We start from the raw sequence: 26,424 nt of genomic DNA on the forward strand, positions 1-26,424 counted from the left end.
TGCTGCATATCTACAGTGAGGAGGGGAAAGTATTTGATCCCCTGCTAAATTTGCCCATTTGCCCTCTGATGAAGAAATGACCAGTCCATAATTTTAATGGGAGGTTTATTGTAGCTGTGAGAGACAGAATAACAACAGGAAAACCCCCAGAAACCCAGAAGACAAAAGTCAGAGATTGATGTGCATTATAACTCTTTAAAGTGTTCTTGCTGCTGCTGCTTTCTGCACCTACTGATGCTTCAGGGCCGTCTTTCAGGGCAGCTCCACATAAAGGACATTAACAGTAATCAAAAACAGTGCAGACTAATTCTCAAGTAGAAACTCCTACATATAACAGAATATTTTTCCTTCTTTCACTATTCAACAGAGAAAAAGCCATTTCATTCAATTATTGCAACCCTGCCACTTCCTTTTAAGGATTCACAAATGAAGGATAATTGACAGGGTGCGGGGACATTCCTCAACTGCAACAGCCTACAGCTTATGGCAACAGCCTACTGTTGAGACAGCCAGGTATATTTCCCTGAAATCTTGTATAAAGGGTTGCATTGACTGTGCCTGTTGCGAGAGACTCATCTGGACTCTGCAAATGCACTCCCAGCAACAGCCAATGCATGAGATGGAGTTTCAAATTTATTAAGTGACAGCCTAAAAGCTTCAGAAAATTGACACCTGGGAGGAGAGAAGGAAGCAGAGCTTGTCAGCTTTTGTTTATCACCCTGAATAAAAAGTATGGAGAAATGTGAAAAGCCTTTTTGTCTGTAAAATTTTCACCCTTAAAACACAAAACCTGGTATTGCCACAATACATAAAGAGGCAAGAGTTCTAGAAGCCTCTCACTTTCTTTCCTTCCTTCCTTCCTTCTTTCTTTCTTTCTTTCTTTCTTTCTTTCTTTCTTTCTTTCCTCCTTCCTTCTACCTCTTTCTGAATAAACAAAGGTCACAATTTGATTAGAGCAGATATTATTCAGTGCATCTGGTCTCTGGTATTGATCTTACAATTTTGGACTGTATTAACTGTGCTCCTTTCCAAACTGATCTAGATTGCAACACGTACCTGCTATGATGACTGAATCCGTTCTGGCAGGACCAAATTTCAGTGTCATTTCATGCTTGAGTTTATGAACAGCCAGGTGGTCCTCATTTGTAAACCTCTAAAATGAAAAATGGCAGGGAGGAGGGGAGAGGAAAGAGAGAACAATAAGTGCACAAACACACTTAATATTATAACTGTACATTCTACACCAGGATTTGGGGTGGGGTGGGAGTGCCCCAGGACAGTGGCTATAATATAATCACTACAAAGTGTAAAGCAAAAACAGAACAGGCCAGATTGTGGGAGAAGTGCTGCATGAACACATTTTCTCTAAATGGAAGGGGGAAAGCCATAACATGTTGAGCTCCTGGCTAATAGAGAGAAACGGGTTTAATAATCAAAATTTAAAAAGGGAAGAAAAAAGGCAACAGTGTGTAGTTACTGCACTAGACTCGGAAACATGAAATATTCTCTCTGCAGTGCTCTGCAAAATGTGCCACTTTATTATTGACTAATGGAGAGGGAAATTATTTACTATTGGCAATGGAGGGGTAGGAGTAGCATCAGTTAATGGCCTGAATTGTGCCAAACAGAGCTGGCATCTACAAGGCGATTTGGTCCTCAGTTTATGAAACATGACTGAGCTAGGCTGGCTCAAGATCAGTGGCCAATGGCTACAAATACAGAAATGCAAGAGCTCAATCATCACTCCCAATGAACAAGGGCCTTTACATCTCGTGTGCCAAAATATGCTATGTTCCACCTGCAATATTATTATAGGAAGGAACAAAGTACAGCTGGTCCTGGTCTCTGGGACTCTACTGGTAATACTGGATTTCCCACATGAGAGTTCAAGGTAAAGACAGCCAACCATTATTAGTCTTATAAAAGGCAGGTGATAAAATAAAATTGGGTTATATTTGCATGTCACCAAAACATCCATAAAGACCTTTTGCAATATTGATGGAAGTGAACAAATAAAAGCTACTACATTTTCAGAAAGAAATAGTTTTAAACATTTTTTTTTGTTTTTATTCCCTACTACAGTAAACACAAATGAACCAAAATAGCTTTCTTCAAATGGGAAGTGTGCTCTTTACTCTAAATATCGTATTAAACTTAGACCAAACTCCTAACTGAACACCAAACTGAATATATCAAGGCTTCATTTATCAGAATTATTACTACTTCATTTCCCCCATTGAACAACAATTTGCTCCAGTGAATTGCCTGCCAATACTGACCGGCCTCTCCAAAACAGAACCAAATCCTTTTAAAGCAGACAGTGCTTTATACGACAGTGAAGCCCATGACCATAATCAACAATCAGTTCCAGAAAAATGTGGTATAGCTGCATTTTTACCACCCCCCCCCCAATTGATTGAGTGGGTCTTCTCCAAGTATGGCTTAGTTGGATATCACCCATAGGCAGCTGAGGCCACCTCAGCCTTCCAGCTTTATAAGACTAATATTTTTGACTACTCTTTGGAACTGACCTTGCAGGTACGATCAGAACCACCATAAAACAGTGCCCCCAACACCCATCCTGCAGAGCCAGTTCAATCAAAAAGATTACCCCCCTCCCGGCTATCAGACCACTTATTGTGCCATCAGGAGCAAAAACTAAGTTGAAGGTATGTCCCACTCCATGTACTGGACCAATGACAACTTGAGACAGCCCCATGGTTATCATGCAGGCCATGAAGTTCTGAGTCAGCCCACAAGCAGCCTCGGCGTGAATGTTGAAGACACCAAACAAGATAAGGACTATCTTGTTTGGTGTCTTCAACACTACTTCTGAGACCACCTTGGCCAGCATTCAGGGAGACCGACTCTCTGGCCCAAAAGCAGATACAGGTCCTCCAATTCAGCTACTAAGAGATGTGGTTCCTTGGTGATGGTCACAGACGTCTGATGGACCATGGCGACCTCCTCTACCCCTCTGGTCTGCCATAGTGTTGCACTGAGTACATGGGTGAGCAGAGTTGGGTGAAATCAAGCCCACCTTCCTGAACCTCCCAGGTCTTGGTGACACATGCCAGGTTGGCCTCCTCTTCCACGATTACATCATGAATGAGCGAGGTGATATTTTTTTCACGCTACGCATCTAATGAATGTTGTTGCAAACTATACTTTCCAGATCACTCCTTTGCCTTTTATGACTTCAACTCAATACTTCAAAAAGCACTAAGAATTTTGAAAGTAGTTAGGATGAGCAAAAGCAGCGTGAAAGCAATTTATTCTCTCTGGAAGGTGTAGAATGAAGGTAGCAAGTAAACCATTTACCAGCAAATCTGCCACTATTTCAAAAGCAGCTTAAAAAACAAAACATCCAAGGAAGAAAATAAAATTAAAACCCACATCTACAACTCCTATTTCTTTGACACCACAATCTGGTATGGAACTAGCGGATGGAGTTTTTACTTTGGCAGAATGGCAAGCAGTGGCAGCAGGGCCATAAAACATTGTAATAGGGAGTCAAAACTCATTTATTTGCCACCATTGAAGGATTTGTGGCATCAAGGTTTTTTTTTTTCTTCAAGTGCTGTAACACTGTGCCATATTTCAGTAGGGATTGGTAATCAAAGCACTGTCACTGCCATATAATCATGGCATTTGAAGAAGTAATCCATGTTGCTCAGTAAGGCTCAGTCATGGAGACTGTGGCTTCTACTCTGATCTTCAGCTACATTTTGTTTAATCTTAGAAATTCTCTTCATGCCCTTATGTCCCAGAATACAGAAACCACATGCTGTACAGAAGTTCTGATGCAGAGGAGATGTCTATGGAGATGTGTGTGCAGTAGGACTCTGGCTGAGTGGTTCAACACAGACCCAGAAGCTGATCTGAGGTCCACTCAGAGTAAAATGCTCTGCAAGCCACCCGGGGGGAGAAGGTGCTCTTTTGAAGCCCAGAGTTCAGATTCTTCAAAATGAGGATGAACCAGGATTTATGGGTCCATGAACTGCCTACAGCCCCTTAGTCTACCCTAAGCTTCCAGCAGAGAAGGCAGAGGGATAGATGGAGGCCATCTGGCCAAGTAGGAATGTCAGCCTCCAAGACAAAGTGCTGCCCCTTAAATTATACCTAACTGGAGAAGGGCATGCAGAAGGACTGCTTCACTATTTTGGCATGCAGTTGAGCTCAGACTGTTGTTGAAACAGTTTCCATTGCTTCTGGGATTTACATTGGGAGTTGGCTCAGGTCCTGTCCTGTCTGACCCAGCCTTAGCTACCTGGAATTTGGATACTTGTTATCAGACTCATGGAACAGATCCAACCTCTACCAGCCTTGCTAGGACAAGATACGTGCCTCTGTTCTAAGCCACATTTGTTTACAAGCTTTCAAAGGATTTTAATTGCTCTGCGATGTTTATCGTGTGGCAAACTGAAACAGATTCTGCTGCTTTCTAATGAATGCCAAAACCTAGAGACTAACCATGGCACTTCAGTCCTAAACCATGCCTCTCCACACAGAAGGGAAAGGGATGGAACGTGAGATGAAAGGATAACCATCTGAACCACACAGTACTAGTGTTTTAACCTCTTCCCCCAACTGACAAGTTCAGACTCCGGAAGGGCTCCCTTCAAACACTTAAAAAGAAGTGGAGAATGGCTCTGGTAGCTGTAGGCATGTGGTCTTCTCTTCCACGCCAGAAAGACTGATTTCAAATATTTAGAGAGAGAAAACGATAACACGCTAACTGCACCTGTTATAAGGATAATGAGAGATTCATTCAGTCCATTGCTCTGTGAATACAGAGTCCATTTGAAACCTGTTTTAATAACCCCCAAAATCCAGACATACTCCTCGAAAGAGAACATTTGATCAGAGGCACAGATGATGATGATTTACAGTATACCCGGTATATACCCCACCCAGTGTGGTGTAGTGGTTAAGAGCGGTAGACTCGTAATCTGGGGAACCGGGTTCGCGTCTCCACTCCTCCACATGCAGCTGCTGAGTGACCTTGGGCTAGTCACACTTCTCTGAAATCTCTCAGCCCCACTCACCTCACAGAGTGTTTGTTGTGAGGGAGGAAGGGAAAGGAGAATGTTAGCCGCTTTGAGATTCCTTCGGGTAGTGAAAAGCAGGCTATCAAATCCAAACTCTTCTTCTTCTTCTTCTTCTTCTTCTTCTTCTTCTTCTTCTTCTTCTTCTTCTTCTTCTTCTTCCTTTTATGGAAAAGGTTCTCAGAGCACCATACAAAAACAAGTACTAAAACAGTCCCTGTCCTCAGGCTCACAATCTATAAGCCACAAGGAAAAAGGAATGGGATGGAGTTGTGAAAAATAAGCTCACGTTATTAAAAGTTAACAACTCTTAAAGTTACATATGCAAACCGGAATAACTGTTTTGGGTACCGCACAAACAACTGAACACACAAGCACATACCACAGCATATTCCACTGACTACATAGAATCATAGAAGTGGAAGGGACCATGAGGGTCATCTAGTCCAACCCTCTGCAATGCATGAATCTTTCACCAAACATGGGGCTCGAACCCATAACTCTGAGCTTAAGTGTCTCATGCACTATCAATTGAGCTATCTTTAATCTACAGAATGCGTCTTTCAAGCCTAATTTGTATGTTTATGTATACACTCTGCAGCTGCCAAGGAAAGCCTTTGCAAGCACATGTTTCCTTGTAGGTGCCTGTTGGAAGACTCTTAAGACAGTATAGATCCCAGGAACAGCACTCACACCCTGGGTCAGGAGCTAATAGGTTGACCTGAGGATCTTTGTGAAAAGTTGGGGAAGGTAATGAGAAGAGACAGAAGAAAAAGAAGCAGGGTGGCCTGAATTTTCAACTGCAAGTGTTTGGAATAATGCAACTGCCAAATATCATTTCTGCAACAACACATTTTATAATGCAAATTTACATTAATATGTTTTGCAACTAGTTTTTGTGTTCCTGCTCTTCAAAAAAAAGAGAGCAACAATAATAGCTTTTTTTGGGGGGGGGGTATCAGGAAGAAAAGAAAGTTTGGCCATATTCAGAAAAGGAAGATTTTATCTCAGCTTGTTTCATGTAATTGTCTTGTAAGTTGGGCTATAATGTTTTTCTCAGCTAGTATTCACATTAAAACAGTAAAATCACTCATAAAGTCACTCAAATCAACATAATCATAACATTAAGCTAATTTCATATCAGCAGCAATAAACAAAACAGTTTCATCCAGTTTACACCTCAGCTTAATTTCCTCCAGAAACATGGATGAAGAAATCAGTATTAAGGTGGCACTGAAAATCCACCCCAGCCATTGGCCATGCTGCCTAGGCCTGTGGAGGTTGCCCACTCCTGCTCTAGAGAGGGTCAATCTGCCCTGTCCGTTTGTTGGCTTACTGTTGCTGACTTGTATCTGTTGTCAGAGAGAGCACGCTAAAAGCCGTAATGCAAGGGAACTTCAGCATAATGCCAACACCGATCATAATCATGTTATCCTGCTTTTATAAAATCTCATAGAAAGCAACAGGTCATAAAATGACTGGCTTATCTGCCCTGCAAAGTACCTTCGGTGAATATTGCCAGGAAGCTTGCAGAACAAATCCTGGCAGGCTGCTACAAACCTTGAGGCCAGAACGTGGGTTGAAACAAAAGCAAAATTGTGCTGCCTCAACCTTTGGGAAAGGGTTGACTGTCTTGGAATTCTACTGATGCTTTGCGTGTCATAGATTTTAACAAAGTTACAAAGCTTTGTACTTAATTTATCCCAAAGCCCCTGTTGTGGCTCTTTCTTCTTTGGTCCATGGGTAATGTATAATGGCAGCACAGGACAACTGAAGCCTGGCCAATTTGCATTATGTGAACAGCGGGCCTCATGAATGGAAGCCACAGGCTGATTAAAGTTTTCTACAATATTTTTAAAAGGATTTAGAACTCAGCCACAAACTAAACAAATCTACCTGAAACAATAGGTGTGGCCAGGGCTCCACAAACCCAGTCCTCCAAGTTATCAAGCAGCTGACAAGAAGCTAAGAAACAGGAGTCTCAACTTGCTGATCAGTAGAGACTCCTGCTTTGGGCTTACCTTCTTGAAACCCCAGGGCAATTTTTGACCTTCTTCAAATCCCTGCACAAATGAGAAAATATTCTGTCTCTCTACGAAGCCATCTGATGTGCTATGATAGGGCTGCAGTCAGGTAAAGGGACCCCTGACCATTAGGTCCAGTCGTGTCCGACTCTGGGGTTGCGGCGCTCATCTCGTGTTAATGGCCGAGGGAGCCGGTGTACAGCTTCCGTGTCATGTGGCCAGCATGACTAAGCCGCTTCTGGCAAACCAGAGCAGCGCACGGAAACGGCGTTTACCTTCCCGCCGGAGCGGTACCTATTTATCTACTTGCACTTTGACGTGCTTTTGAACTACTAGGTAGGCAGGAGCTGGGACCGAGCAACGGGAGCTCACTCCGTCACGGGGATGCGAACTGCCGACCTTCTGATCAGCAAGCCCACAGCGCCACCCGCATCCCTTTCAGTCAGGTAGGGTACCAGTTTTTTTGTGAATTTCCCAAAAAAAAAAAAAAAAAAAAAAGCTCAACAACTTTTCAGTACGGATTTTCACTGTTTGAAATAATGGCAACCCTATGCTATGAGGACTCTGTATGGAGAGAGAAGGCTGACAGCATCCTCAAATAATGGGTAGAAAGTCAAGCAATGTTTGTGAACCTCTGGGTGAACCTCTGGGTGAAGGAAGGAAGGCCGTTTTCAGGTTCTTTTCCTGGCCATATCACTAACCTATTACAACGTGTTGTATAAGTGGTTAATGCATTGTGCTTGAAAAAGTACTGAGCAGTTACCACAGCAGAAGGGGGCACCAAACCATAGTGGGCACATTTTAATTAAAGCACCTATTTCCATTTAACAAACTTGCTAGATGGTGAGCACCCAAGAATACTTAATGAACAATCTTGGTTGGAAAAAGACGGGGCTGTGGCAATACACTGAAACAACTTTCTTTTGTTCCTTTGCAAACCCACCATTTCCATCTTGCAACAGGATGTCTGTATCAAAAAAAATAAAATAAAAATGAGGGTATAAAACACACAGTGCCTTTTAGAAATTTCAGATGAACATTACTGAAAAAGTGAATTACTTTTCCTTCAATTTTACTGGCAGCTTGCTGAAATCAAGAAACCCACAACTAGACCTGTTCCTTTGGGAAACGGAGTGTTCAATGCATTTATGTGCACTACAGTCCCAGAAAGTTGCCTCACGCTTAAATTCTAAAATGTTATTTTTGGCTCTGACAGTTCCAGGGACCCATGTGGATATATGCCTTTTACTTGAAAAAATGTGCTTACATCCTGAAGTATGATTAATCCATGTTCTTTTGTTTTCATAAACTATATCAGAAATACAAGCTACATTCTTGGGCAACACTTATTTATATTACGAGCAAGCCAAGTCGTGCTTGCTTCGGCAGCACATATACATTATGAGCAAGCTATCTGAAAATGTATGCAACTTTAAACGTTGCCCGTTGCTTAACCCGGAGCCAGGAATAACAAAATTAAAAATAGCGAGTTTTTGCTTCCCCCCCTTCTTTAAGCTGTAAGTTGGAAAAATACACTCAATGCATGCCTGTCACACAGCTCCTCGCTCACATGAGCTAGGTTTAAAATGCCTGACTTAATTTTTAAGTTTCATTGTTTGAGCTACAGGAATCCTCTTTAAGTCACCAAGTAGAAAAGACCATCGTGTTTATTGCCTAGTATTGGCTTCACATGAAAAGCTTTAATAATATTAGCAGTGTTCCTGAACAAGCAAACTTTGGCTCGGTTATTCTGAGTCACTTGGATTTTCTTTTTCTGCTATGCATAAAGCAGAAAGCAGCACTTCATTGTTGTGGATTAGGACTGTCTTATTAAAGACCGGGAGCAAAGTGTATATAGCTCGAATAGGTTACGTTGGACAGATGCAACTTATTCTGCAATAGTCCCTGGTATGCAATTATGCACACAGTAGTCCCATGCCAAACAGAATCTGTGGACCTCATAGGCACAGAAAGATAATGCATTGGAGCTTTCCTTCCATTTATGTGCTCCCACCCAACAGCAAATGAATGAGTTACATATAGCTCTAAAACCAAGCAGTTAGAGGATATTTCCTCTATTCTCCGCACTCTCCTCTCCCTGCCACAAAGACACAAGCCATTCAGATTGACAGAAGTACTTTTGCTTGCTTGGAGGAGAAAGCAGCAAAACCTATAGGTGGCCCACTTCAGGATGGGTGCCTGAAACAAGAATCCGGACCCTTTTATTCAGCCGCCCACTTAATACTGAAGACGTAAGCCATGACTTCATTTTAAACAGAAATACGTCTGAAAATGCGGTGCGTGAATGAGACAAATGTTACCCAGTGGAAGTGACTAATGGTGACTAACACTTTTGCAAACACAGCTGAGCCATAGAATTCTCACATAACCTCAAACAAGCCAACTGTATCAGAGCATTTATAAACTCGCTAGCATCCTATCATTCGAGTTCTGCACTCAAAAATAAAAATTCTGTCGGCTTATTACTAAAGCACATTGCAAACCTATTTAACAGATGCCAAACTGAGGTACGACAGAGGGCAGCTTCATGTCTTCACAATCATATCTACTTCCAAAGATTCGCCCCTCCCCAATATCCTTGAATTCAAATGGATATAATCATTAGGTTTTAATCTCCTGCCTACTCTTACATCATAAATGGGATGCAGGTGGCGCTGTGGTCTAAACCACTGAGCCTAGGGCTTGCCGATCGAAAGGTCGGCGGTTTGAATCCCCGCGACGGGGTGAGCTCCCGTTGCTCGGTCCCTGCTCCTGCCAACCTAGCAGTTCGAAAGCACATCAAAGTGCAAATAGATGAATAGGTACCGCTCCGACGGGAAGGTAAACGGCGTTTCCGTGCGCTGCTCTGGTTTGCCAGAAGCGGCTTAGTCATGCTGGCCACATGACCCGGAAGCTGTACGCCGTCTCACTTGGCCAGTAAAGCGAGATGAGCGCCGCAACCCCAGAGTCGTCCGCGACTGGACCTTATGGTCAGGGGTGCCTTTACCTTTTTACTCTTACATCATAGGAGCGCTTATGAAAGCAGGAAGTAGTATATGTTTCATGAGTATGTATCACTGTCGCCCTTGCACAGACCAATGTAACTCACCCAATCTCCCCAGCTGCCATATTAAGACGACATGCACAAGTATTTAGTTTCTGTAATTCATAAACTATGACTCCATACAAAATTGTCCTACATAGAAACTTAAAACCTGTTACATTAAAACATTAAACCCAAACACAATACAAGTATGGAATGAATATCAAACTATGGTTAGAGGTAATAAAACACAGAAATCAAGCACTAGGTAATCTTTCTGCTGCAACATTCCCTCTACATGTTTTTGGTCTGAAGGCAGTTGGAGGATGGATGGCGGCTAACAGATTGAGGTTGAATCCTGACAAGACAGAACTACTGTTTTTGGGGGACAGGAGGCGGGCAGGTGTGGAGGACTCCTTGGTCCTGAATGGGGTAACTGTGCCCCTGAAGAACCAGGTGTGCAGTCTGGTAGTCATTTTGGACTCATAGCTGTCCATGGAAGCGCAGGTTAATTCTGTATCCAGGGCAGCTGTCTACCACCTTCATCTGGTATGCAGGCTGAGACCCTACCTGCTCGCAGACTGTCTTGCCAGAGTGGGGCATGCTCTAGTTATCTCTTGCTTGGATTACTACGTGGGGCTACCTTTGAAGGTGATCCGGAAACTACAACTAATCCAGAATGTGGCAGCTAGACTGGTGACTGGGAGCGGCCACTGAGACCATATAACACTGGTCCTGAAAGACCTACATTGGCTCCCAGTACGTTTCTGAGCACAATTCAAAGTGTTGGTGCTGACCTTTCAAGCCCTAAACGGCCTCGGTCCAGTATACCTGAAGGAGCATCTCCACCCCCATCGTTCTGCCCAGACACTGAGGTCCAGTGCCGAGGGCTTTCTGGCGGTTCCCTCGCTACGAGAAGCCAAGTTACAGGGAACCAGGCAGAGGGCCTTCTCGGTAGTGGCACCCGCCCTGTGGAACGCCCTCCCACCAGATGTCAAAGACTTTTAGAAGACATCTGAAGGCAGCCCTGTTTAGGGAAGCTTTTAATGTTTAATGGATTATTGTATTTTAATATTCTGTTGGAAGCCGCCCAGAGTGGCTGGGGAAACCCAGCCAGACGGGCGGGGTATAAATATTTATTTATTCATTTATTTGGCACAAGTTAAGCAAACAAGCCTTTCTTTCTTTTTTAAAAGTAGTTATGAATTCAGAAGCTTTTATGACTCAGAACCAGGGAAGCGGAGTCATGGTCAGGAGGCCAAAAATAGCATTACTTCTTGAGCTTGAGAGTGGATTTTTATTTACCGGTATTTATTTTTACAAGGCACTGTGATTAGAATGTTGGTCTTTCATTTGAAAGATCTGAACTCCCCATGTTGTCACCTTGTGTAAATCAGAAGTACCAGGGCCAAAATGATGTGGGAGCAGTTGTGTTTGTTAGCCATCCGCTTTTCTGGTTCAATGTGGACTGAGGTGTTTTATAATCCCCAAAGAAGCATGAGGATGAAATGGGTTGAATTAGCATATATCAAAATTCTGTTTTCCTACAGCTGTACTACCTTTTTTATATTTTATCATTTCTACAAATTTCTCTCTTACCCTATAACCATACCTTAACTGTAAAGATTTACATTATTCACCATTTTGAAGTACCATATTTTTTTACCAGTAGGAAAGCCCAAACAACACATGATGCTAACTGAACAAACTGAAAAAACTATTTACAGGATTAAAGTCTTAGTTATATTTATTAGTGAAAATATGCTACTGACATCAACACAATATTTTAAATTTGTACCTTTTGCTAATCAAGTGTAGTATTTGTACTTTTCAAGTTTAACAGGGCCGATAATGATAACTGTGGATCGTTCAATACTAATTGCAAATAAGCAGATAGCGGTACAGTCATTCTGAAAGTCCTTCTTTGTAAAAGCTATGTTTTCTGATTTTTGACCACTAACTGGAGAAGTATTTATAAATCATATTAATGCATTCCACCCAAACGGTAATTTTAAAGTTAAATGGTTGAAGATTTAATTGGTATAGTCTATCTGACTTTATTATTATTATTATTATTAATAATAATAATAATAATAATAATTCCGCCCTATACCTACAGGTCTCAGGGCGGTTCTCAGGATAAAAGCACAACAAAAAAAGCACAAAATACACAACAAAAACAAAAACAGCCCAATAACGCCCCACCCATAATTAGCAATTAAGTTCAATGTTCATCTAATGATTTATGATTTTTTTAAAAAAATATTTCTACAATAAAATCCAGATTGTCACCAAACAATTTCCTACCAGTTTACTGATTACCACTTTATTGATTCTGCTAAATGTGCTAAATTTTTATAATAATCCTCACTCAGCAGAAAATTTGGCCTGCATCAATTGGTTAATGTCAGGCATTTCCTTTCAAGGATTTATTCATATCATGTGGTGTTCCTAGCATTTTATATGGAGTATGGTATTAACTAGAGGTTTTAATTAATGAATACCTCATAATATTTGGTTCAGAACCTATCTAATCATAGAAAATTATTTGATTTTATCTGCATCTGCTTTATTTTATCTCTTGAAAAATTATGAGACTTTAAAAAATATGATATGATCTTCATTTAAATTTAGGAATGTCTGTATTGGCAAAGAACTCATTGAAGCCTTTGTCCTGTGGATGCCTCAAACCACACATAAATTTATAAAATGCAATAAATTCTGCTAATCTCTCTTAACGTTGTTGTTTAGTTATTGAGGAATAATTTTCTTCCTTTTATCTCCTTTTATCTCTCTCATAACACTTTTAAGGCTTTTGCAGCTTATTATCTACTACATATTTTTCTTTACTTCCTCCAGCTTCATTATCTCGATTATTTTTATTATATTGTTCTAATCCTCTGACCTTTCAAATTAAACTCATCTTGTGTTTGTTTCTCAGTTTGTTTATTTATTTACATAGGAAGCCAAGCTTATAGCAACACCGCTTACATAAACCTTACTTGCATCCCTGGTCATTAAAGATGGTATATCAGTAGTGTTAATACTGAAATCCTGTAATAACTGCAGTAATCTACTAAATTGGAATTTATCGCCACATTTTTCTTCTTTGTAACTCTAAAATGTAGGTCAACCACCTTTAAAATAAAATGAGTCCATAGACCTTGCTAGTACAGAACATTTTTACTGATTTTGTCTGCTCAAATATACTTATGTTAAGCATTTGGGACACATCCGTTGTTTGAAGAAAGAACCAACAAACCAAACATTTATTTACAAAAGCTGCATTGCTTGGTTTCTGCAGGCAATTTTAGCTTGTCACTGGCAACCAGTGGAGTGGCTCTTTATAGACTGAAACAGCAGGTTATATCCTTTTAGTGCAAAGATTTCCACCTCAACGATGGGAATTCCTCTCCCTCTCCTTGCCCCACCCCATCTGCTCTGGAGGGGTAAGTGGGAAGTGGAGAGAGGAGGTCCTATGTACAGGTGAAACTCGAAAAATTAGATTATCGTGGAAAAGTCCATTTATGTAAGCAATTGTTTTCATTAGCTACTCGAGTTTAATATATGAGATAGACTCCTGACATGCAAAGCGAGATACATCAAGCCTTTGTTTGTTATAATTGTGATGATTGTGGCGTTCAGCTGATGAAAACCCCCAAGTTGAAATTGTGAATTTGGGGTTCTCATCAGCTGTACGCCATAATCATGACAATTATAACAAATAAAAGCTTGACATATCTCGCTTTGCATGTCATGAGTCTATCTCATATATTAGTTTCACCTTTTAAGTTGAATCACTGAAAGAAAAGAAATGCCATAGACTAAGAGGGCCAAAACAAAATTCAGGGAGGCTGGGAGCCCTCTGCATGTGTGCGCACTTACACATGTAGTTTGAACACTCCAGGTGAAACTCAAAAAATTAGAATATCGTGGAAAAGTTCATTTATGTAAGCAATTGTTTTCATTAGCTACTGGAGTTTAATTTATGAGAGAGACTCATGACATGCAAAGCAAGATATGATTTATTTGTTGTAATTGTGATGATAATGGCGTACAGCTGATGAAAAACCCAAAGTTGAGATTGTTAATTTGGGGTTCTCATCAGCTGTACGCCATAATAATCACAATTAAAACAAATAAAGGCTTGACATATCTCGCTGTGCATGTCATGAGTCTATCTCGTATATTAGTTTCACCTCTTAAGTTGAATCACTGAAAGAAATGAACCTCCCCACGATATTCTAATTTTTCGAGTTTCACCTGTATATGCGAAGCATACCTGTTATAAGGTGCCCACTGATCTCTCTTCTGTACCTTCAAAGTATCCATGTACAGCTGGTATGATACTGTGCACAAGAAGGTTCAAGCAGCAAAGTGCAGCATGCAGTTTTTGTTGCAAAATTAGACATGCACTTTATACACGGGGAAGATGTGTTAATATGCAAACATGCCTCCGCCCAAGTCATATCTAGTGTAGCCACAATGTGAAGCGTCTCTTACAGCACATAAAGAGAAGGAACAGCACCAAGCTGACCAGCCACATGCAGACCCAGACTGCAATTCATGAGACTGCCTGCGTTAAATTACAAGGGATTGCCAACCCGGTGCCCTCTAGGTGCTGGTGGACTCTCATCACTCCTGACAACTGGCCATGGTGGCTGAATCTGATAGGAGTTGTAGATTGAAACATCTAGAGGGCACCACTTGGGCCTGTGTGTGTGTGTGTGTGTGTTTGAGTTGGGGGCAATGGGGGAAGAAGAGATGCAGAAAGGTATTTTATATTCACTAAAGAAAACAAGACTGGATTCTGGCCCTCTTGCAAAATCCTACTGTTTATTACATGAACCACAAATTGCAAATGTTTCACAGTTCCTGAATCTCTGACTCAGTGATCCTTCTCAAGCAAAGGCTAAGTCATTCCCCCCCCCCAAGAATTTATTGGATTTTAATAACAAAAATACACAAAACACAAATACATACACTACAAAAACCACATAAAATACACACAAAGAAAACACTTAATTACTCATCCTCATCCTCTTTATAAACCTAAGCTTGGGACTTCCTCACATCCTCTCTTTTGCGTTCATTTCTGGTCTTCTTTAGTAACTTTGTAAAATCTACTTTCTTATATCTAATCTTAATCTTACAATTATAATCCACATATCTTAAATCCTAAATCTTATTCATATAAAATAAAACATCAAATTCCACATCTCCACTTCTTTTATCCTCAGTTCACTTAACTTTGTTACAAGCAAAGGATGAGTCAAAAGCAGCTCAGTCTTTTGTAAGATGCCCATAATTATTAAAATATGGAAATCAATTCATTTGTCTACAGCTCTGAGCACGTGTGCAGTGTGTGGCTATATGGGTCTCTTAAAATATCTCTGGCATCCAACCTGGCCTTGTCAATTAAATGCAAGCAAGAAAAGTTTTGCCAGCAGGTGCTAACACAAGCAGTTAGGACTGGTGCAAACTATTCCGATATTCGGATTTGTCTGGCAAACACTGTACGCAAGTTGCACACACCTTCCTTATGGTGTGTGCTTGAATAATGGACAACAATGGAAGTGTGTGCGGTATCTTTACACAGACACTCATGGTAGAAGTGCACATATTACGTCTGCAGAAGATTGCCTTTAGCTGCAAGGTCGTAGCAGACTAGCCGTAACTAGTGGTAGGCATTCTGTGTCTGTGTTCAGGAACACAGTAAGCTAAAAATCATACTTTGAAGTTTACTGTGCATACCATGATGCCTGGTCCGGTGCTCAAGATTTGCCTCTTTCAACAATTGTGAACAGAAAGCCAAGAACAAACCTTGGCTTCCTAACTATAGTTTGTTTCTCTGAAACAAAACCACAAGCACTGAGATTCTATGATAAGCCAAAGCTTGTGCCAGGGTAGGATTGCAATGGGGGTGATTTGGCAGCATGCAGTGGTAAATGGTTTATGGCTCACCATGTCTTCTGAATGGCAGTGTGGGGGCCATAGTCAACTGCTCCACCTTCCAAGGCTGACAAACTCAATTGTTCCTGTAACCATGCAAGCTTAGTGCACACACATTCTTGTGCGTGTGACCTGGCAAAGTCAAAATTTGATTACATTCCTCATCAGAAGCCCTGATAAGTAAGTAACTGCTTTTCAAAAATGTTATGTGGCAGGGAAAATTAAATTAAATGAGGTCACAGATGATGAATCTGAACACTTTTCTCACCCGTAAGTAGTCAACTCTTTCACATCAAGGCTATGCAACGGAGACGATAGCATGCCAGGACAAGATTTATTTTCAGAGTTCTGGATCACTTGGTTAAGCTGCAAGTGCTCAGCCTGCCTGCATACGACTGACAAATCATTGTTAAAGTTACTTATACTTCATGGACTCTGGTTAACCGAAGAGCAGCTTATGGCTTCTACACACTTCACAGCACTTGAACATTCCTCTACTAGGAGATAGTTTCTGCAATTATGTCTATGCTGCTTGTACGTCTACCTTTGGATGTATTTTTACTAGGGAGAAGTGGCATACTGTATATTCTGGCATATAAGACTACTTTTTAATCCAGGAAAATCTTCTCAAAAGTTGGGGGTCGCCTTATACGCCCAGTCGCCTTATACGCCGAAAAATACGGTAGATTAAAAAATAATCCCACTGCACAAACAACCCATCATTCTTTGATAAAACATCTCTACCCTGCGATTCACAAATGTAAATCCAATGTTGTCTGCAGAATATAAGGCATTTTAAATATTTGCATTCAATTAACATTCCTCAATAAAGGTTAATCCAAAGCTATTTTTATACTGTCGGGAGTTAGGGAATACATAGTCAATTTAAGTATTTTTACTTGCTTCATTTGTGAAAATTTTATTGAGTAGCCGTTGTACATTTGCAAACATTGTTATCTTTAGCTTTCAGTTATTGCTAAAGGTTGCCCTCTACAAGCCAAGAAGCAAGACTGCATGTTCAGTTAGGATTGCTCCCAGGTATGTGTACACCGGATTGCAGCCTTAATAGTCAACAATATCACTTAAAACTTCCTAAAGATGGTACCGTGGTAGCATGATTAAAATTAACAGAAGCAAAGCAAGTACAGTGGTGCCTCGCTAGACGAAAATAATTCGTTCTGCGAGTGCTGTCGTATAGCGAATTTTTCGTCTTGCGAAGCACCAACGAGAGAATAGCGGTTTGACGAATAAAAGAAAAAAGAAAAATCGGAAATTTTTTCGTCTTGCGAGGCAAGCCCATTGAAAAATTCGTCTTGCGAGACAGCCTTCCGCTAGCGAATGCCTTTCGTCTAGCGAGTTTTTCGTCTAGCGAGGCATTCGTCTAGCGGGGTACCACTGTAGATAAAATGGCAACCTTTTTTGCAGAGAGGAACATTCAGCATCTTTGTTAGGTTAACTTGCAGCCCTTAATAACTTTAAAAAGCAAAACTTAATTCAACATTCCGCCCTACCCTCCCAAAGAAATACACATTTCAAAACCCAAGGATTTCTGTACCCAAGATTGAATGAGAAACGTGAGTTGACATACTTCAATTTGCTTAGTTTCTCTGCAAACTCAGCATTTGCTTCTTATTCATAAAGTAAAGTAGCTTTTCAAAATAATGCCTTCTACACCAGGCATGTTCAACAGGTAGATCGTGATCTACCGGTGGATCACTGGACGTCAGTGATAGATCACTGGTAGATCATTGGCTACCCCCAAAGAAGCTGAACAACTGTTGCTCCCCTAAAAAAAGCTCAACATTTTACCTCCACCCTGAAAAAACTCAACAACTTTTACCCGAACCCCCCCCCCCAAAATGGGCCTCCCTCCTTCCTAAAAAAAGCTAGCTCAACAACTTTGACCTGAACCCCCAAAAAGGGGGTAGATCACTGCCAGTTTTTAACTCTGTGAGTAGATTGCAGTCTCTTGGAAGTTGGCTACCCCTGTTCTACACTAATTGAGGACAAGCTTATGTTGCAAAATTTTGAAAGTCCCCCCCCCCACCCCATGAGCCAGGCCTTAGGCAGAAGACTTGCACTGTTATCTTCCTGAGCAAGAACAATTACTAACTTATTTGGTTGGTATGGCGCCTACTGCACTGTTGGCACTTAATATTTTAAGTAGCAGCAGCAAAGATGATGATGCCCACATTTAACAACCGCTGTAGAATTCTTGGAAGTCAAGCAGTGATGAAATATTGGTATGTGGAAATGTGCCCAAAGCGTTCTTCAAGCTCACCATCTCTCTGCTTAACAAAGGTATCTACAGAAAACATAAAACTTACAACTTGCAGGGCGACTTTCCATTTCAACCACAATGACCACAACTTACTACTAACCATCTGCAAGTGTGTTATGCAACCCTGTCAACTTTTCACAACGAAAAAGGTTGATGGTTGCTTCACTACAAATCCAGGCATGACTAAGTGAGTGCTTAACTACTGCCTCGTTCTCCTCCTAAATTCTTACATTTTGTAATGCTCATGATTCATAGCAGGAGGAGGGGGAGCAGAGAGAGATTTCAGCTGGAAGAGAATTAAGTCTGGCGAGTCCATTAGCAAACTCCCAGTACACCCATACTAACTGCACACTGAGTGTGTTGATAAAGTCCACTCCAGAAAGCCTTCCCATGCTCATTGCTTCATAATTCCCAAATGCAATTCTGCGCCTGGTGCTTCTCTAATTTGCAGTTCTAATTGCTTTTTGAAACTAGTCCTGAGCAGTAGCCAAGGCTTTTAAGCATTTTACTTTCCAGATGCAGCCTCTTAATAAAAAGGAAGAGTAGTGACAAGATCAGTATTGATAGTCACAATGCGAATGAGCTTTCTGGAAGCTTTTCTCCATGTCATCTTGCCAATGCACCTATATTTTGATCTTGAAGTAACCTCTTTCCTTTCCACGCTTCTGCAGCTGTCCAAAGCTGAAACATACCATCTGATGTGGCAAATGAATTATGGGATTAAAAAAAAAAGTCAGGATGTAGAAAGGGCTCAGAACACAAACAGGCTATTCATCTGTTTCAAACTGGAATAATAAAATAGGCTAAAGACAAAAAAAATCTCTATTTGCAGAAAGAGATAAATTCCTTTAAGTTTTATGCTGCGTGAAGTTTTATGGACATTAAAATGGATGCCAATCCTTTAAAAAAGAAAATTGGTGCAATAATCCTAGCTTAGTCTTTGTTTTACTAAAATATTGACAAATGGGCAATAAGCAGCTCATTGTAGAGAGCTCATTGGTGACCAGGGAGATTTCCTCTGGGTTAAAAATGACCAATGCTCTTAAGCACTCAATTCAGGTAACAGGAAAACTTCCATAATTCAAAAGGCGCCTCTGTATCTCCAAAACCATGAAATATCTAATGGATTGGCTAGTACTCGCCATTAGGCTGAAATCCTATACACAATCACCTGGGTGTAAGTCCCACTGAACTCAGTAGACCTTAATTTTGTGCAGGTATGCATATATAGTTGCCCTGTTAACCAAGATCTAGGATGCGAGACGAAGAAGGGCCCATAGGCAAGGGTCCATGGCAGCTTCACAGTGGTCTCATGAAGAAAGTAAGATGTTGTTGTTCAGTCGTTCAGTCGTGTCCGACTCTTCGTGACCCCATGGACCAGAGCACGCCAGGCATGCCTATCCTTCGCTGCCTCTCGCAGTTTGGCCAAACTCATGTTAGTAGCTTCGAGAACACTGTCCAACCATCTCATCCTCTGTCGTCCCCTTCTCCTTGTGCCCTCCATCTTTCCCAACATCAGGGTCTTTTCTAGGGAGTCTTCTCTTCTCATGAGGTGGCCAAAGTACTGGAGCCTCAACTTCAGGATCTGTCCTTCTAGTGAGCACTCAGGGCTGATTTCTTTAAGAATGGATAGGTTTGATCTTATTGCAGTCCAAAGTAAGATATCGGTACTTTAAGGAAAATTGTCTAGCTGTCATCAGGCTTCAATAACTACTTCAAGGTGGTTTCTGTGATAAAGTGAACAAGTAAGTTTAAGGGAGGAGACTTCTTTTCCTTTGTGAAATACCCTGGATCAGGCCTTGTAACAAAAAGCAGATTTCTTTAAAAAGGCAATGCTTTGGTTACATTACCATGAACAAAAGCAAGCAGAGATATATATTTACAAGTAATACAATGGGTAGTAGTATTCTGAATTATTATGCTACAGAACTATTTCTAATACAAGTGGGACCTGCAGCCTTCTAGGAGTGCTTTTGTTCAGGGCTCCAATCAGGTTCTGATTCCTTTAAAGCAGGAATGGGGAACAGAAGCTGGAATCCAAATGTCAGCCAGCATAGCCAATGGCCAAGTGTGATGGGTGATGGATATTGTGGTTCCAGATGGAAAGTCACAGGAGTCTCAGCCCAGCATTAAACTTTTTTCAAGTGTGGAAACTCTGGGAGGTCCTTGTTAGGGCTGGGAGATACCTGGTTTCCAACATCGCAATATATCACCAGCTAAACATCACGATTTACCAATATGTAACAATGCCTGAAATAAGGATGGAACTATGTAGAGGTGAACGCTCCTTGTCAATCAATTTTTGGTGAAAATTACCTGCCTTTAATTCACAAATGTGTGTACTTCTGCATTCTCCTAGTATGCTTATCCTGGGGTGACTGTTTTGCTTCCAAATGAATAGGCACACAACCCAAGTTCAATTTTAGAGGGAATTATTTTTATTATGTTCATCCAAGGAACACCTTGCTTGGATGAACATCATCCACTGATGCTATCAGATCGGGAAGAAGGCTGAGAAGTAAATACCGGTACTAATCCAAAGCCTCTAGTCACTTCATAACTGGGCAAAGTCACCAAAGACCACCACAGCCAACCACAAATGAACAATCACATCCTACACCAACCCCGACCTCTCCCCCCCCCACCAAAGGAACACAAGTGAACAACAGAGAACCTGCACAAACAACACTGACACCAAACCCTACATATATTAAGTAAAATAGAAACATCGTCACCCCACCCAACCCATCTCCCCATCCCACCCACCTCTTTCCTCCTTTTCCTCCTAATATCTCAACAAACGAAATTGACTTGCAAAAATGTTACATGGAAAAAACACGAGAGAGACATTGCACTACCTTTGTAAATCAAGAAAATCTTTAATAATAAAAATAATAATAAATAACTGGGCAAAGTCCAGGACTGTCCATACACTTGCTCCATACCCAAGTCATCCGTATATCTGTTGGTGCACACAGTTCTCCTTTTTACTTCCTTCACATTGGAAAAAAAATATCACAAAACAGAAGTGACCATTTGCAAGAATAAGATTGCATTTATGTTCAAGCTGCTTCTTTAAACTTACCATTGCTGTACAGTTATTGTTCTTCCTTTCTAGTTGGGCTAAATCCTTAAAAGCCTCACCTCCAAACATAAAGCCACCCATTGGCAGGTGGCCTTGTGGGGACAGTTGAAGTCCCATGTTTCTTCTTAAGATCTGCTTCTCAAGATTTGTTGGGGAGGCTCTTCTGCCCTGAGGCATGGGAGAAGGCTTCTCCAACAGATCTTAAGAAGAAACGCCCAAGTGTTAGCAAGTGAACTAAGCCTTTCTGAACAACCACAGGCATCCAAGCCTCTGGAACTACAGCAGTCTTAAAAAGCACATCACACAGTGGTTTTATTTAACAAGGTTTTACTACAGCGGGTTAAATTATAGCTCTGTTTTGCTGGGCTTTCGGAGTCCCCTATACCCTATTCCTTTTGCACAAACAATTCTTAATTTGTAAATGTTTACTCTCAAGGGAATATTAGAACCATGATTTTTTTTATAAAACACATGCTGCTTTTTTTCCCTTTTGCCAGACTATAAAAATTATTCCAGAGAAACAGCTGGGAGCTCTAAAACACAGTGGCTTGGTTTGCCAGCATGTATCATTAAGACTGCATTAGAGGCAAACAAGATGCCACATTTCTCATGAGATTAACCTTCAAGCAGTCCTCGGGGGTTTCCTTCAGAACAGCAAGATCTATGAAATCCCACTTGCCCGATTTTCTACATGTCCCTGCCAGACTCCCAATATTTTGTTTACTGTTAGAACATGTGCCCTCACTTGCTTAACCACCAGCTTCTAGAACAAGCAAGATAGTTGTTTCAAGTCAGTGATTCCCATGTGGTTCTGGTCAGAGGTGCCAACTTGAATAAAATATTTGTGCCCTGCACAATCAATCACATGACAAGGTGCACAGACACCATTTGAATGGCAATGCCCATCAATGGGGGGGGGAGGCTCCTTGAAATATTTTGTTGTGGGGGCTGGAGACCCCTCGGCCCCTAGGAGTTGCCTCCTGTGTTTCTGGTGCACATGTGGGGCACACAATGTGCAAACGTTAGGGGCTTTGCACCTTTAACCATGCACAGCTTTTTGAACATAACAGAGAGGCACAAGCTTTCTGATCAAACATTGTTTTCATATTGGAGTCCTATGCACCGCCTCCACAGTTGAAGGCAGTAACGCTTATGAAAATCAGTTGCTGGAAAGCACAGGAGGGGAGAGTGTTTTTGTGCCCATATCCTGATTGGCTACTGTGATAACAGAAAGCTGGGCTTGATGGGCAAAGGCCTGATCCAGCAGGCTCTCCTCATGTTCTTAAATACATCACAGATTGGTAAGCCTGTGGGCAATGAGAGAGAGAGAGAGAGAGAGAGAGAGAGAGGGAGGGAGGTGTGTGTGTGTGTGTATAACACCGTTTTCATGAATATCTGCAGTCTGTGAATATGGCTGCATCTGGTCAGTCCAAGTGTCAATGGTAGTATAATAATAATAATAATAATAATAATAATAATAATAATAATAATAATAATAATAATAATAATAATAATAATTTATTTATTTATACCCCGCCCATCTGGCTGGGCTTCCAACAAAACATTAAAATACAATAATCAATCAAACATTAAAAGCTTCCCTAAACAGGGCTGCTTTCAGGTGTCTCCTAAAAGTCTGGTAGTTGGTTTTCTCTTTGACATCTGGTGGGAGGGCGTTCCACAGGGCGGGTGCCACTACCGAGAAGGCCCTCTGCCTGGTTCCCTGTAACTTCACTTCTCGTAGCGAGGGAACCGCCAGAAGGCCCTCGGCGCTGGATCTCAGTGTCTGGGTAGAACGATGGGGGTGGAGACGCTCCTTCAGGTATACTGGACCGAGGCCGTTTAGGGGTTTATAGGTCAGCACCAACACTTTGAATTGTGCTTGGAAACGTATTACCTTTGCCATTATCCCATTTGTTCATAAACAAAGGCTCTCAAACCCCACACTAGTCAGAAGTCATAAATCATGCTCCCACAAGGCAGATCACAAGGCTTAAAGAGATTCCAACTACGCTATTCTTTTTCTCTTTCAGAAAAGCTCTTGTTCGTGCTTTCTGAACATTTGCAAGCTTTGATCAAGATCAAGAAGCAAAAAAGGACAGAACATTAATAAACTATTGAATATATTTAGCTTTGCCAAGTCTCGTGACTGTAGACTAAACGGTAGGCTAAATCACAAGGTATGTCATGCTTGGATTCATGTAAAACTGAAAGAAAATCTAACCTTTCCATATTAACAAAAAAAATCCTAATGTCGTCTTCCCATGGTCTGGAAGACGCAAATGCAGGTGACCCAAAATCTATGGACCCAGAGGGCAAATTCATGTGGTCAAGGTCAGTTAATGGCCAGCATTGTCCCACCTCCACTCCACAGAACACCTCATTCTGCTTCGTTTTTGGAGATTTATCAGGGAAGGATACATCACATGCTTCACAAAACTGTCTGGTTACCCCAAAATCCACCCAACTGTTAGGATCCCCTTAACAGCTCTTGCTTGAGAAAGATGGTAACTGCCAACTCCAAAGCAAAGCTATCATCTACAATAGGAATAGTTCAAATATTAATATTATTATTATTATTTGCCTTAAGCCTAACAGCTGAGTTTAGCACTCTTCCCTATACAGACGATGGAAAATGGAAATGAAGTCAGAATTCACAAGCAGACAATTAACACATTCCCTTTGCTCAGTGAGTTATGGACAACAGGTTAAAAGCAACATGTACAGACTTTTATTCATAAATAAAATGGGAAACAATAAGAAAACACACCCAGAGACCATCTCCAGACTCCAAACCCAGGTTGCAGGAATGCATGAGAAGTTGCCACAGGAAATAAAACTGAACACTACAACAGCATGATAACGGCCACATCACACAAGAAACAAGATCCTCAAGATGTACAATATGCATAGAAGTTATGTGGGTTGGAAGTGGGAGTACTTCTTGGCTGTCAGTCTTGGGGGACCTGCTCCCTGCCTCGCAGGCCTTTCCCCACCTGGGGCCTTGACTGACTCCATCTACAAAAAGCTGAGGCTGCTGAGGACAGAGACCATCTTGGCCATCTTAGTAGACAGCCAGGACATCGTGCCTGAACTTCCACAACCACCGACCTCCATGAACCGCCACTGGCAGAATTGGCAGCGGCAGCATCTCCTAGCAGCAGCAGCCACAGCTGCAGCCGCCTTCTATGCTTTTGATAATATTTTATTCTCTTGTTAATTATGCCGTTTTAAATGTGCATTTTATTTTTGTTTTGAAATGTTTTGAGTTGTGTTGTTTGTTTGTTTTTTGCAAACTTTGCTGCTTTAAATGTGCATTCTGTAGTTGACCTCTTTTGCAATGTTTTATTTTGAAATCTTTAAGATAATATTTTAGTTTCCTGTCAATTTTGTTGCCTTGGACATGTATTTTATATTTGAATTTCTTTTGTAATGATTTATTCTGAGTTGTTTCATTTGATGTTTTCGTGTTTTGTATACCTCTTTGACCTTTCTTTCTTAAAAATATAAAGTGGTATAGAAAAGAAATTAACAGCAACAACAACAAACTGTGGAAAAGGAAAGCAGGCGGAAGGGTACAAAACAATTCCTTCCTTGAAATTCCTAGTGAAACAGTGTAATAAAGAGTGCACATAGGAAAATACACAGCTTTAAAATGAAATAAAGTCACAGGTTTGTGGGCGTGATGCACTCAGAGCAAGGTACTCTCTTGATTCATTTGATATGACAGTAAACATAGCAGTTTAATTTGGAGATAATAACAAAAAAAAAAAAACTTGGCAAAAATCTGTGAGAAATCCAACCTTTAGCCCAACAGAGAACCCTTATGTTGGGGAAACGTTAGTACAGTATATTCTTTAAAAAGTTACATCCCAACTAAAGAACACCTAACCGATATAGCTCCATAGCATGCATCCCAGTTTATTTTAGAAAAACCAAAACAAAATAAAAAATAATTAAAAATCCTTCCAGTAGCACCTTAGAGACCAACTAAGTTTGTTCTTGGTATGAGCTTTCATCTGAAGAAGTGTGCATGCACACGAAAGCTCATACCAAGAACAAACTTAGTTGGTCTCTAAGGTGCTACTGGAAGGATTTTTAATTATTTTTTATTTTGTTTTGACTATGGCAGACCAACACGGCTACCTACCTGTAATTAGAAAAACCAGTTAGAGGTGGGGAAGAGCGATACAAAGCAGCCGATTCCTACAGCTAAATTTATTACTATATTTATCCACACTTCTCTTCCCAGTGAATGTTAATACTGTATGGAGTTAGAAATGTCTCACATATGCACTCAGAGAGAAGCAGTTCTAGCCAGCACATACACTACAGAAGCATAACCCCAACAGCCTGAACATATAGGAACACATTTATTTGTATTAAAAATAAAACAAATTACAGGAGGGGGGCTGCACTCCAAAAATGGGAAAGGAATGTTTAAGCAGCTCATACCCAGATGCCTACAGGAAACAAAAGGCATTTCAGAACCCCCAATCTGCATTGACCTAAGTACCAAATTCTCCCTCATCCCTGTACAAATAAAGATCTCATTGAACTTTTCACTCATGGTTTTTTTTGACTTGGTATGCATGGCCAAAAATATCTCAGAGGCCCTACCATGTTGTTACATGCTTTACAGCAGTTGGCTGCATTTCCGAGGTCTTGTGCAGATGGAGTTGGTGAAAGGTTTCTGAATCCTTTCATACACAAAGAGGGAACGAAAAGGTATATGAACTGCTGGTCATGCTCTGCTGCGCCCATATACAATGATATAACCCTCTCTCACAAGAAGAGCCAGATTCACAAACCTATTAAGCAGGAGTATTTTTATTTAAACTATTTTTCTCAAGTCAGAACACATTCACTTTGAAAGAGCCCCACTGTTCCGAGTAAGCTCTTTCTAGACAGCTGCTTTGATCACTAGTAAATAGTAGTGCAGTAGGTATATTGCGATTCTGCTGTTCACACACAGATTTTCGTAACAGAAT

At 41.0% G+C, this 26,424-nt stretch overlaps 1 protein-coding gene across 2 annotated transcripts in view; it reads right to left on the reverse strand.

Moving 5' to 3' along the window:
- Positions 1–26,424, reverse strand: part of ATF7 (activating transcription factor 7) — an 80,350-nt gene that overhangs the window by 28,043 nt on the left and 25,883 nt on the right. Inside the window, exons 1-2 of one of the 2 annotated variants that reach the window (XM_033138521.1) lie at positions 16,336–16,578; positions 1,057–1,153 (exon numbers count right to left, since the gene is read on the reverse strand). In XM_033138521.1, coding sequence (XP_032994412.1) covers positions 1,057–1,105 — 49 coding nt within the window. In that variant the 5' untranslated portion in view covers positions 1,106–1,153; positions 16,336–16,578. Of the gene's footprint in view, positions 1–1,056; positions 1,154–16,335; positions 16,579–26,424 lie in introns of those variants that run through there. The other variant, XM_033138520.1, reaches the window with a different exon arrangement.

This window comes from Lacerta agilis, chromosome 2 (assembly GCF_009819535.1).
Source record: "Lacerta agilis isolate rLacAgi1 chromosome 2, rLacAgi1.pri, whole genome shotgun sequence".
Lineage (NCBI taxonomy): Eukaryota > Metazoa > Chordata > Lepidosauria > Squamata > Lacertidae > Lacerta > Lacerta agilis.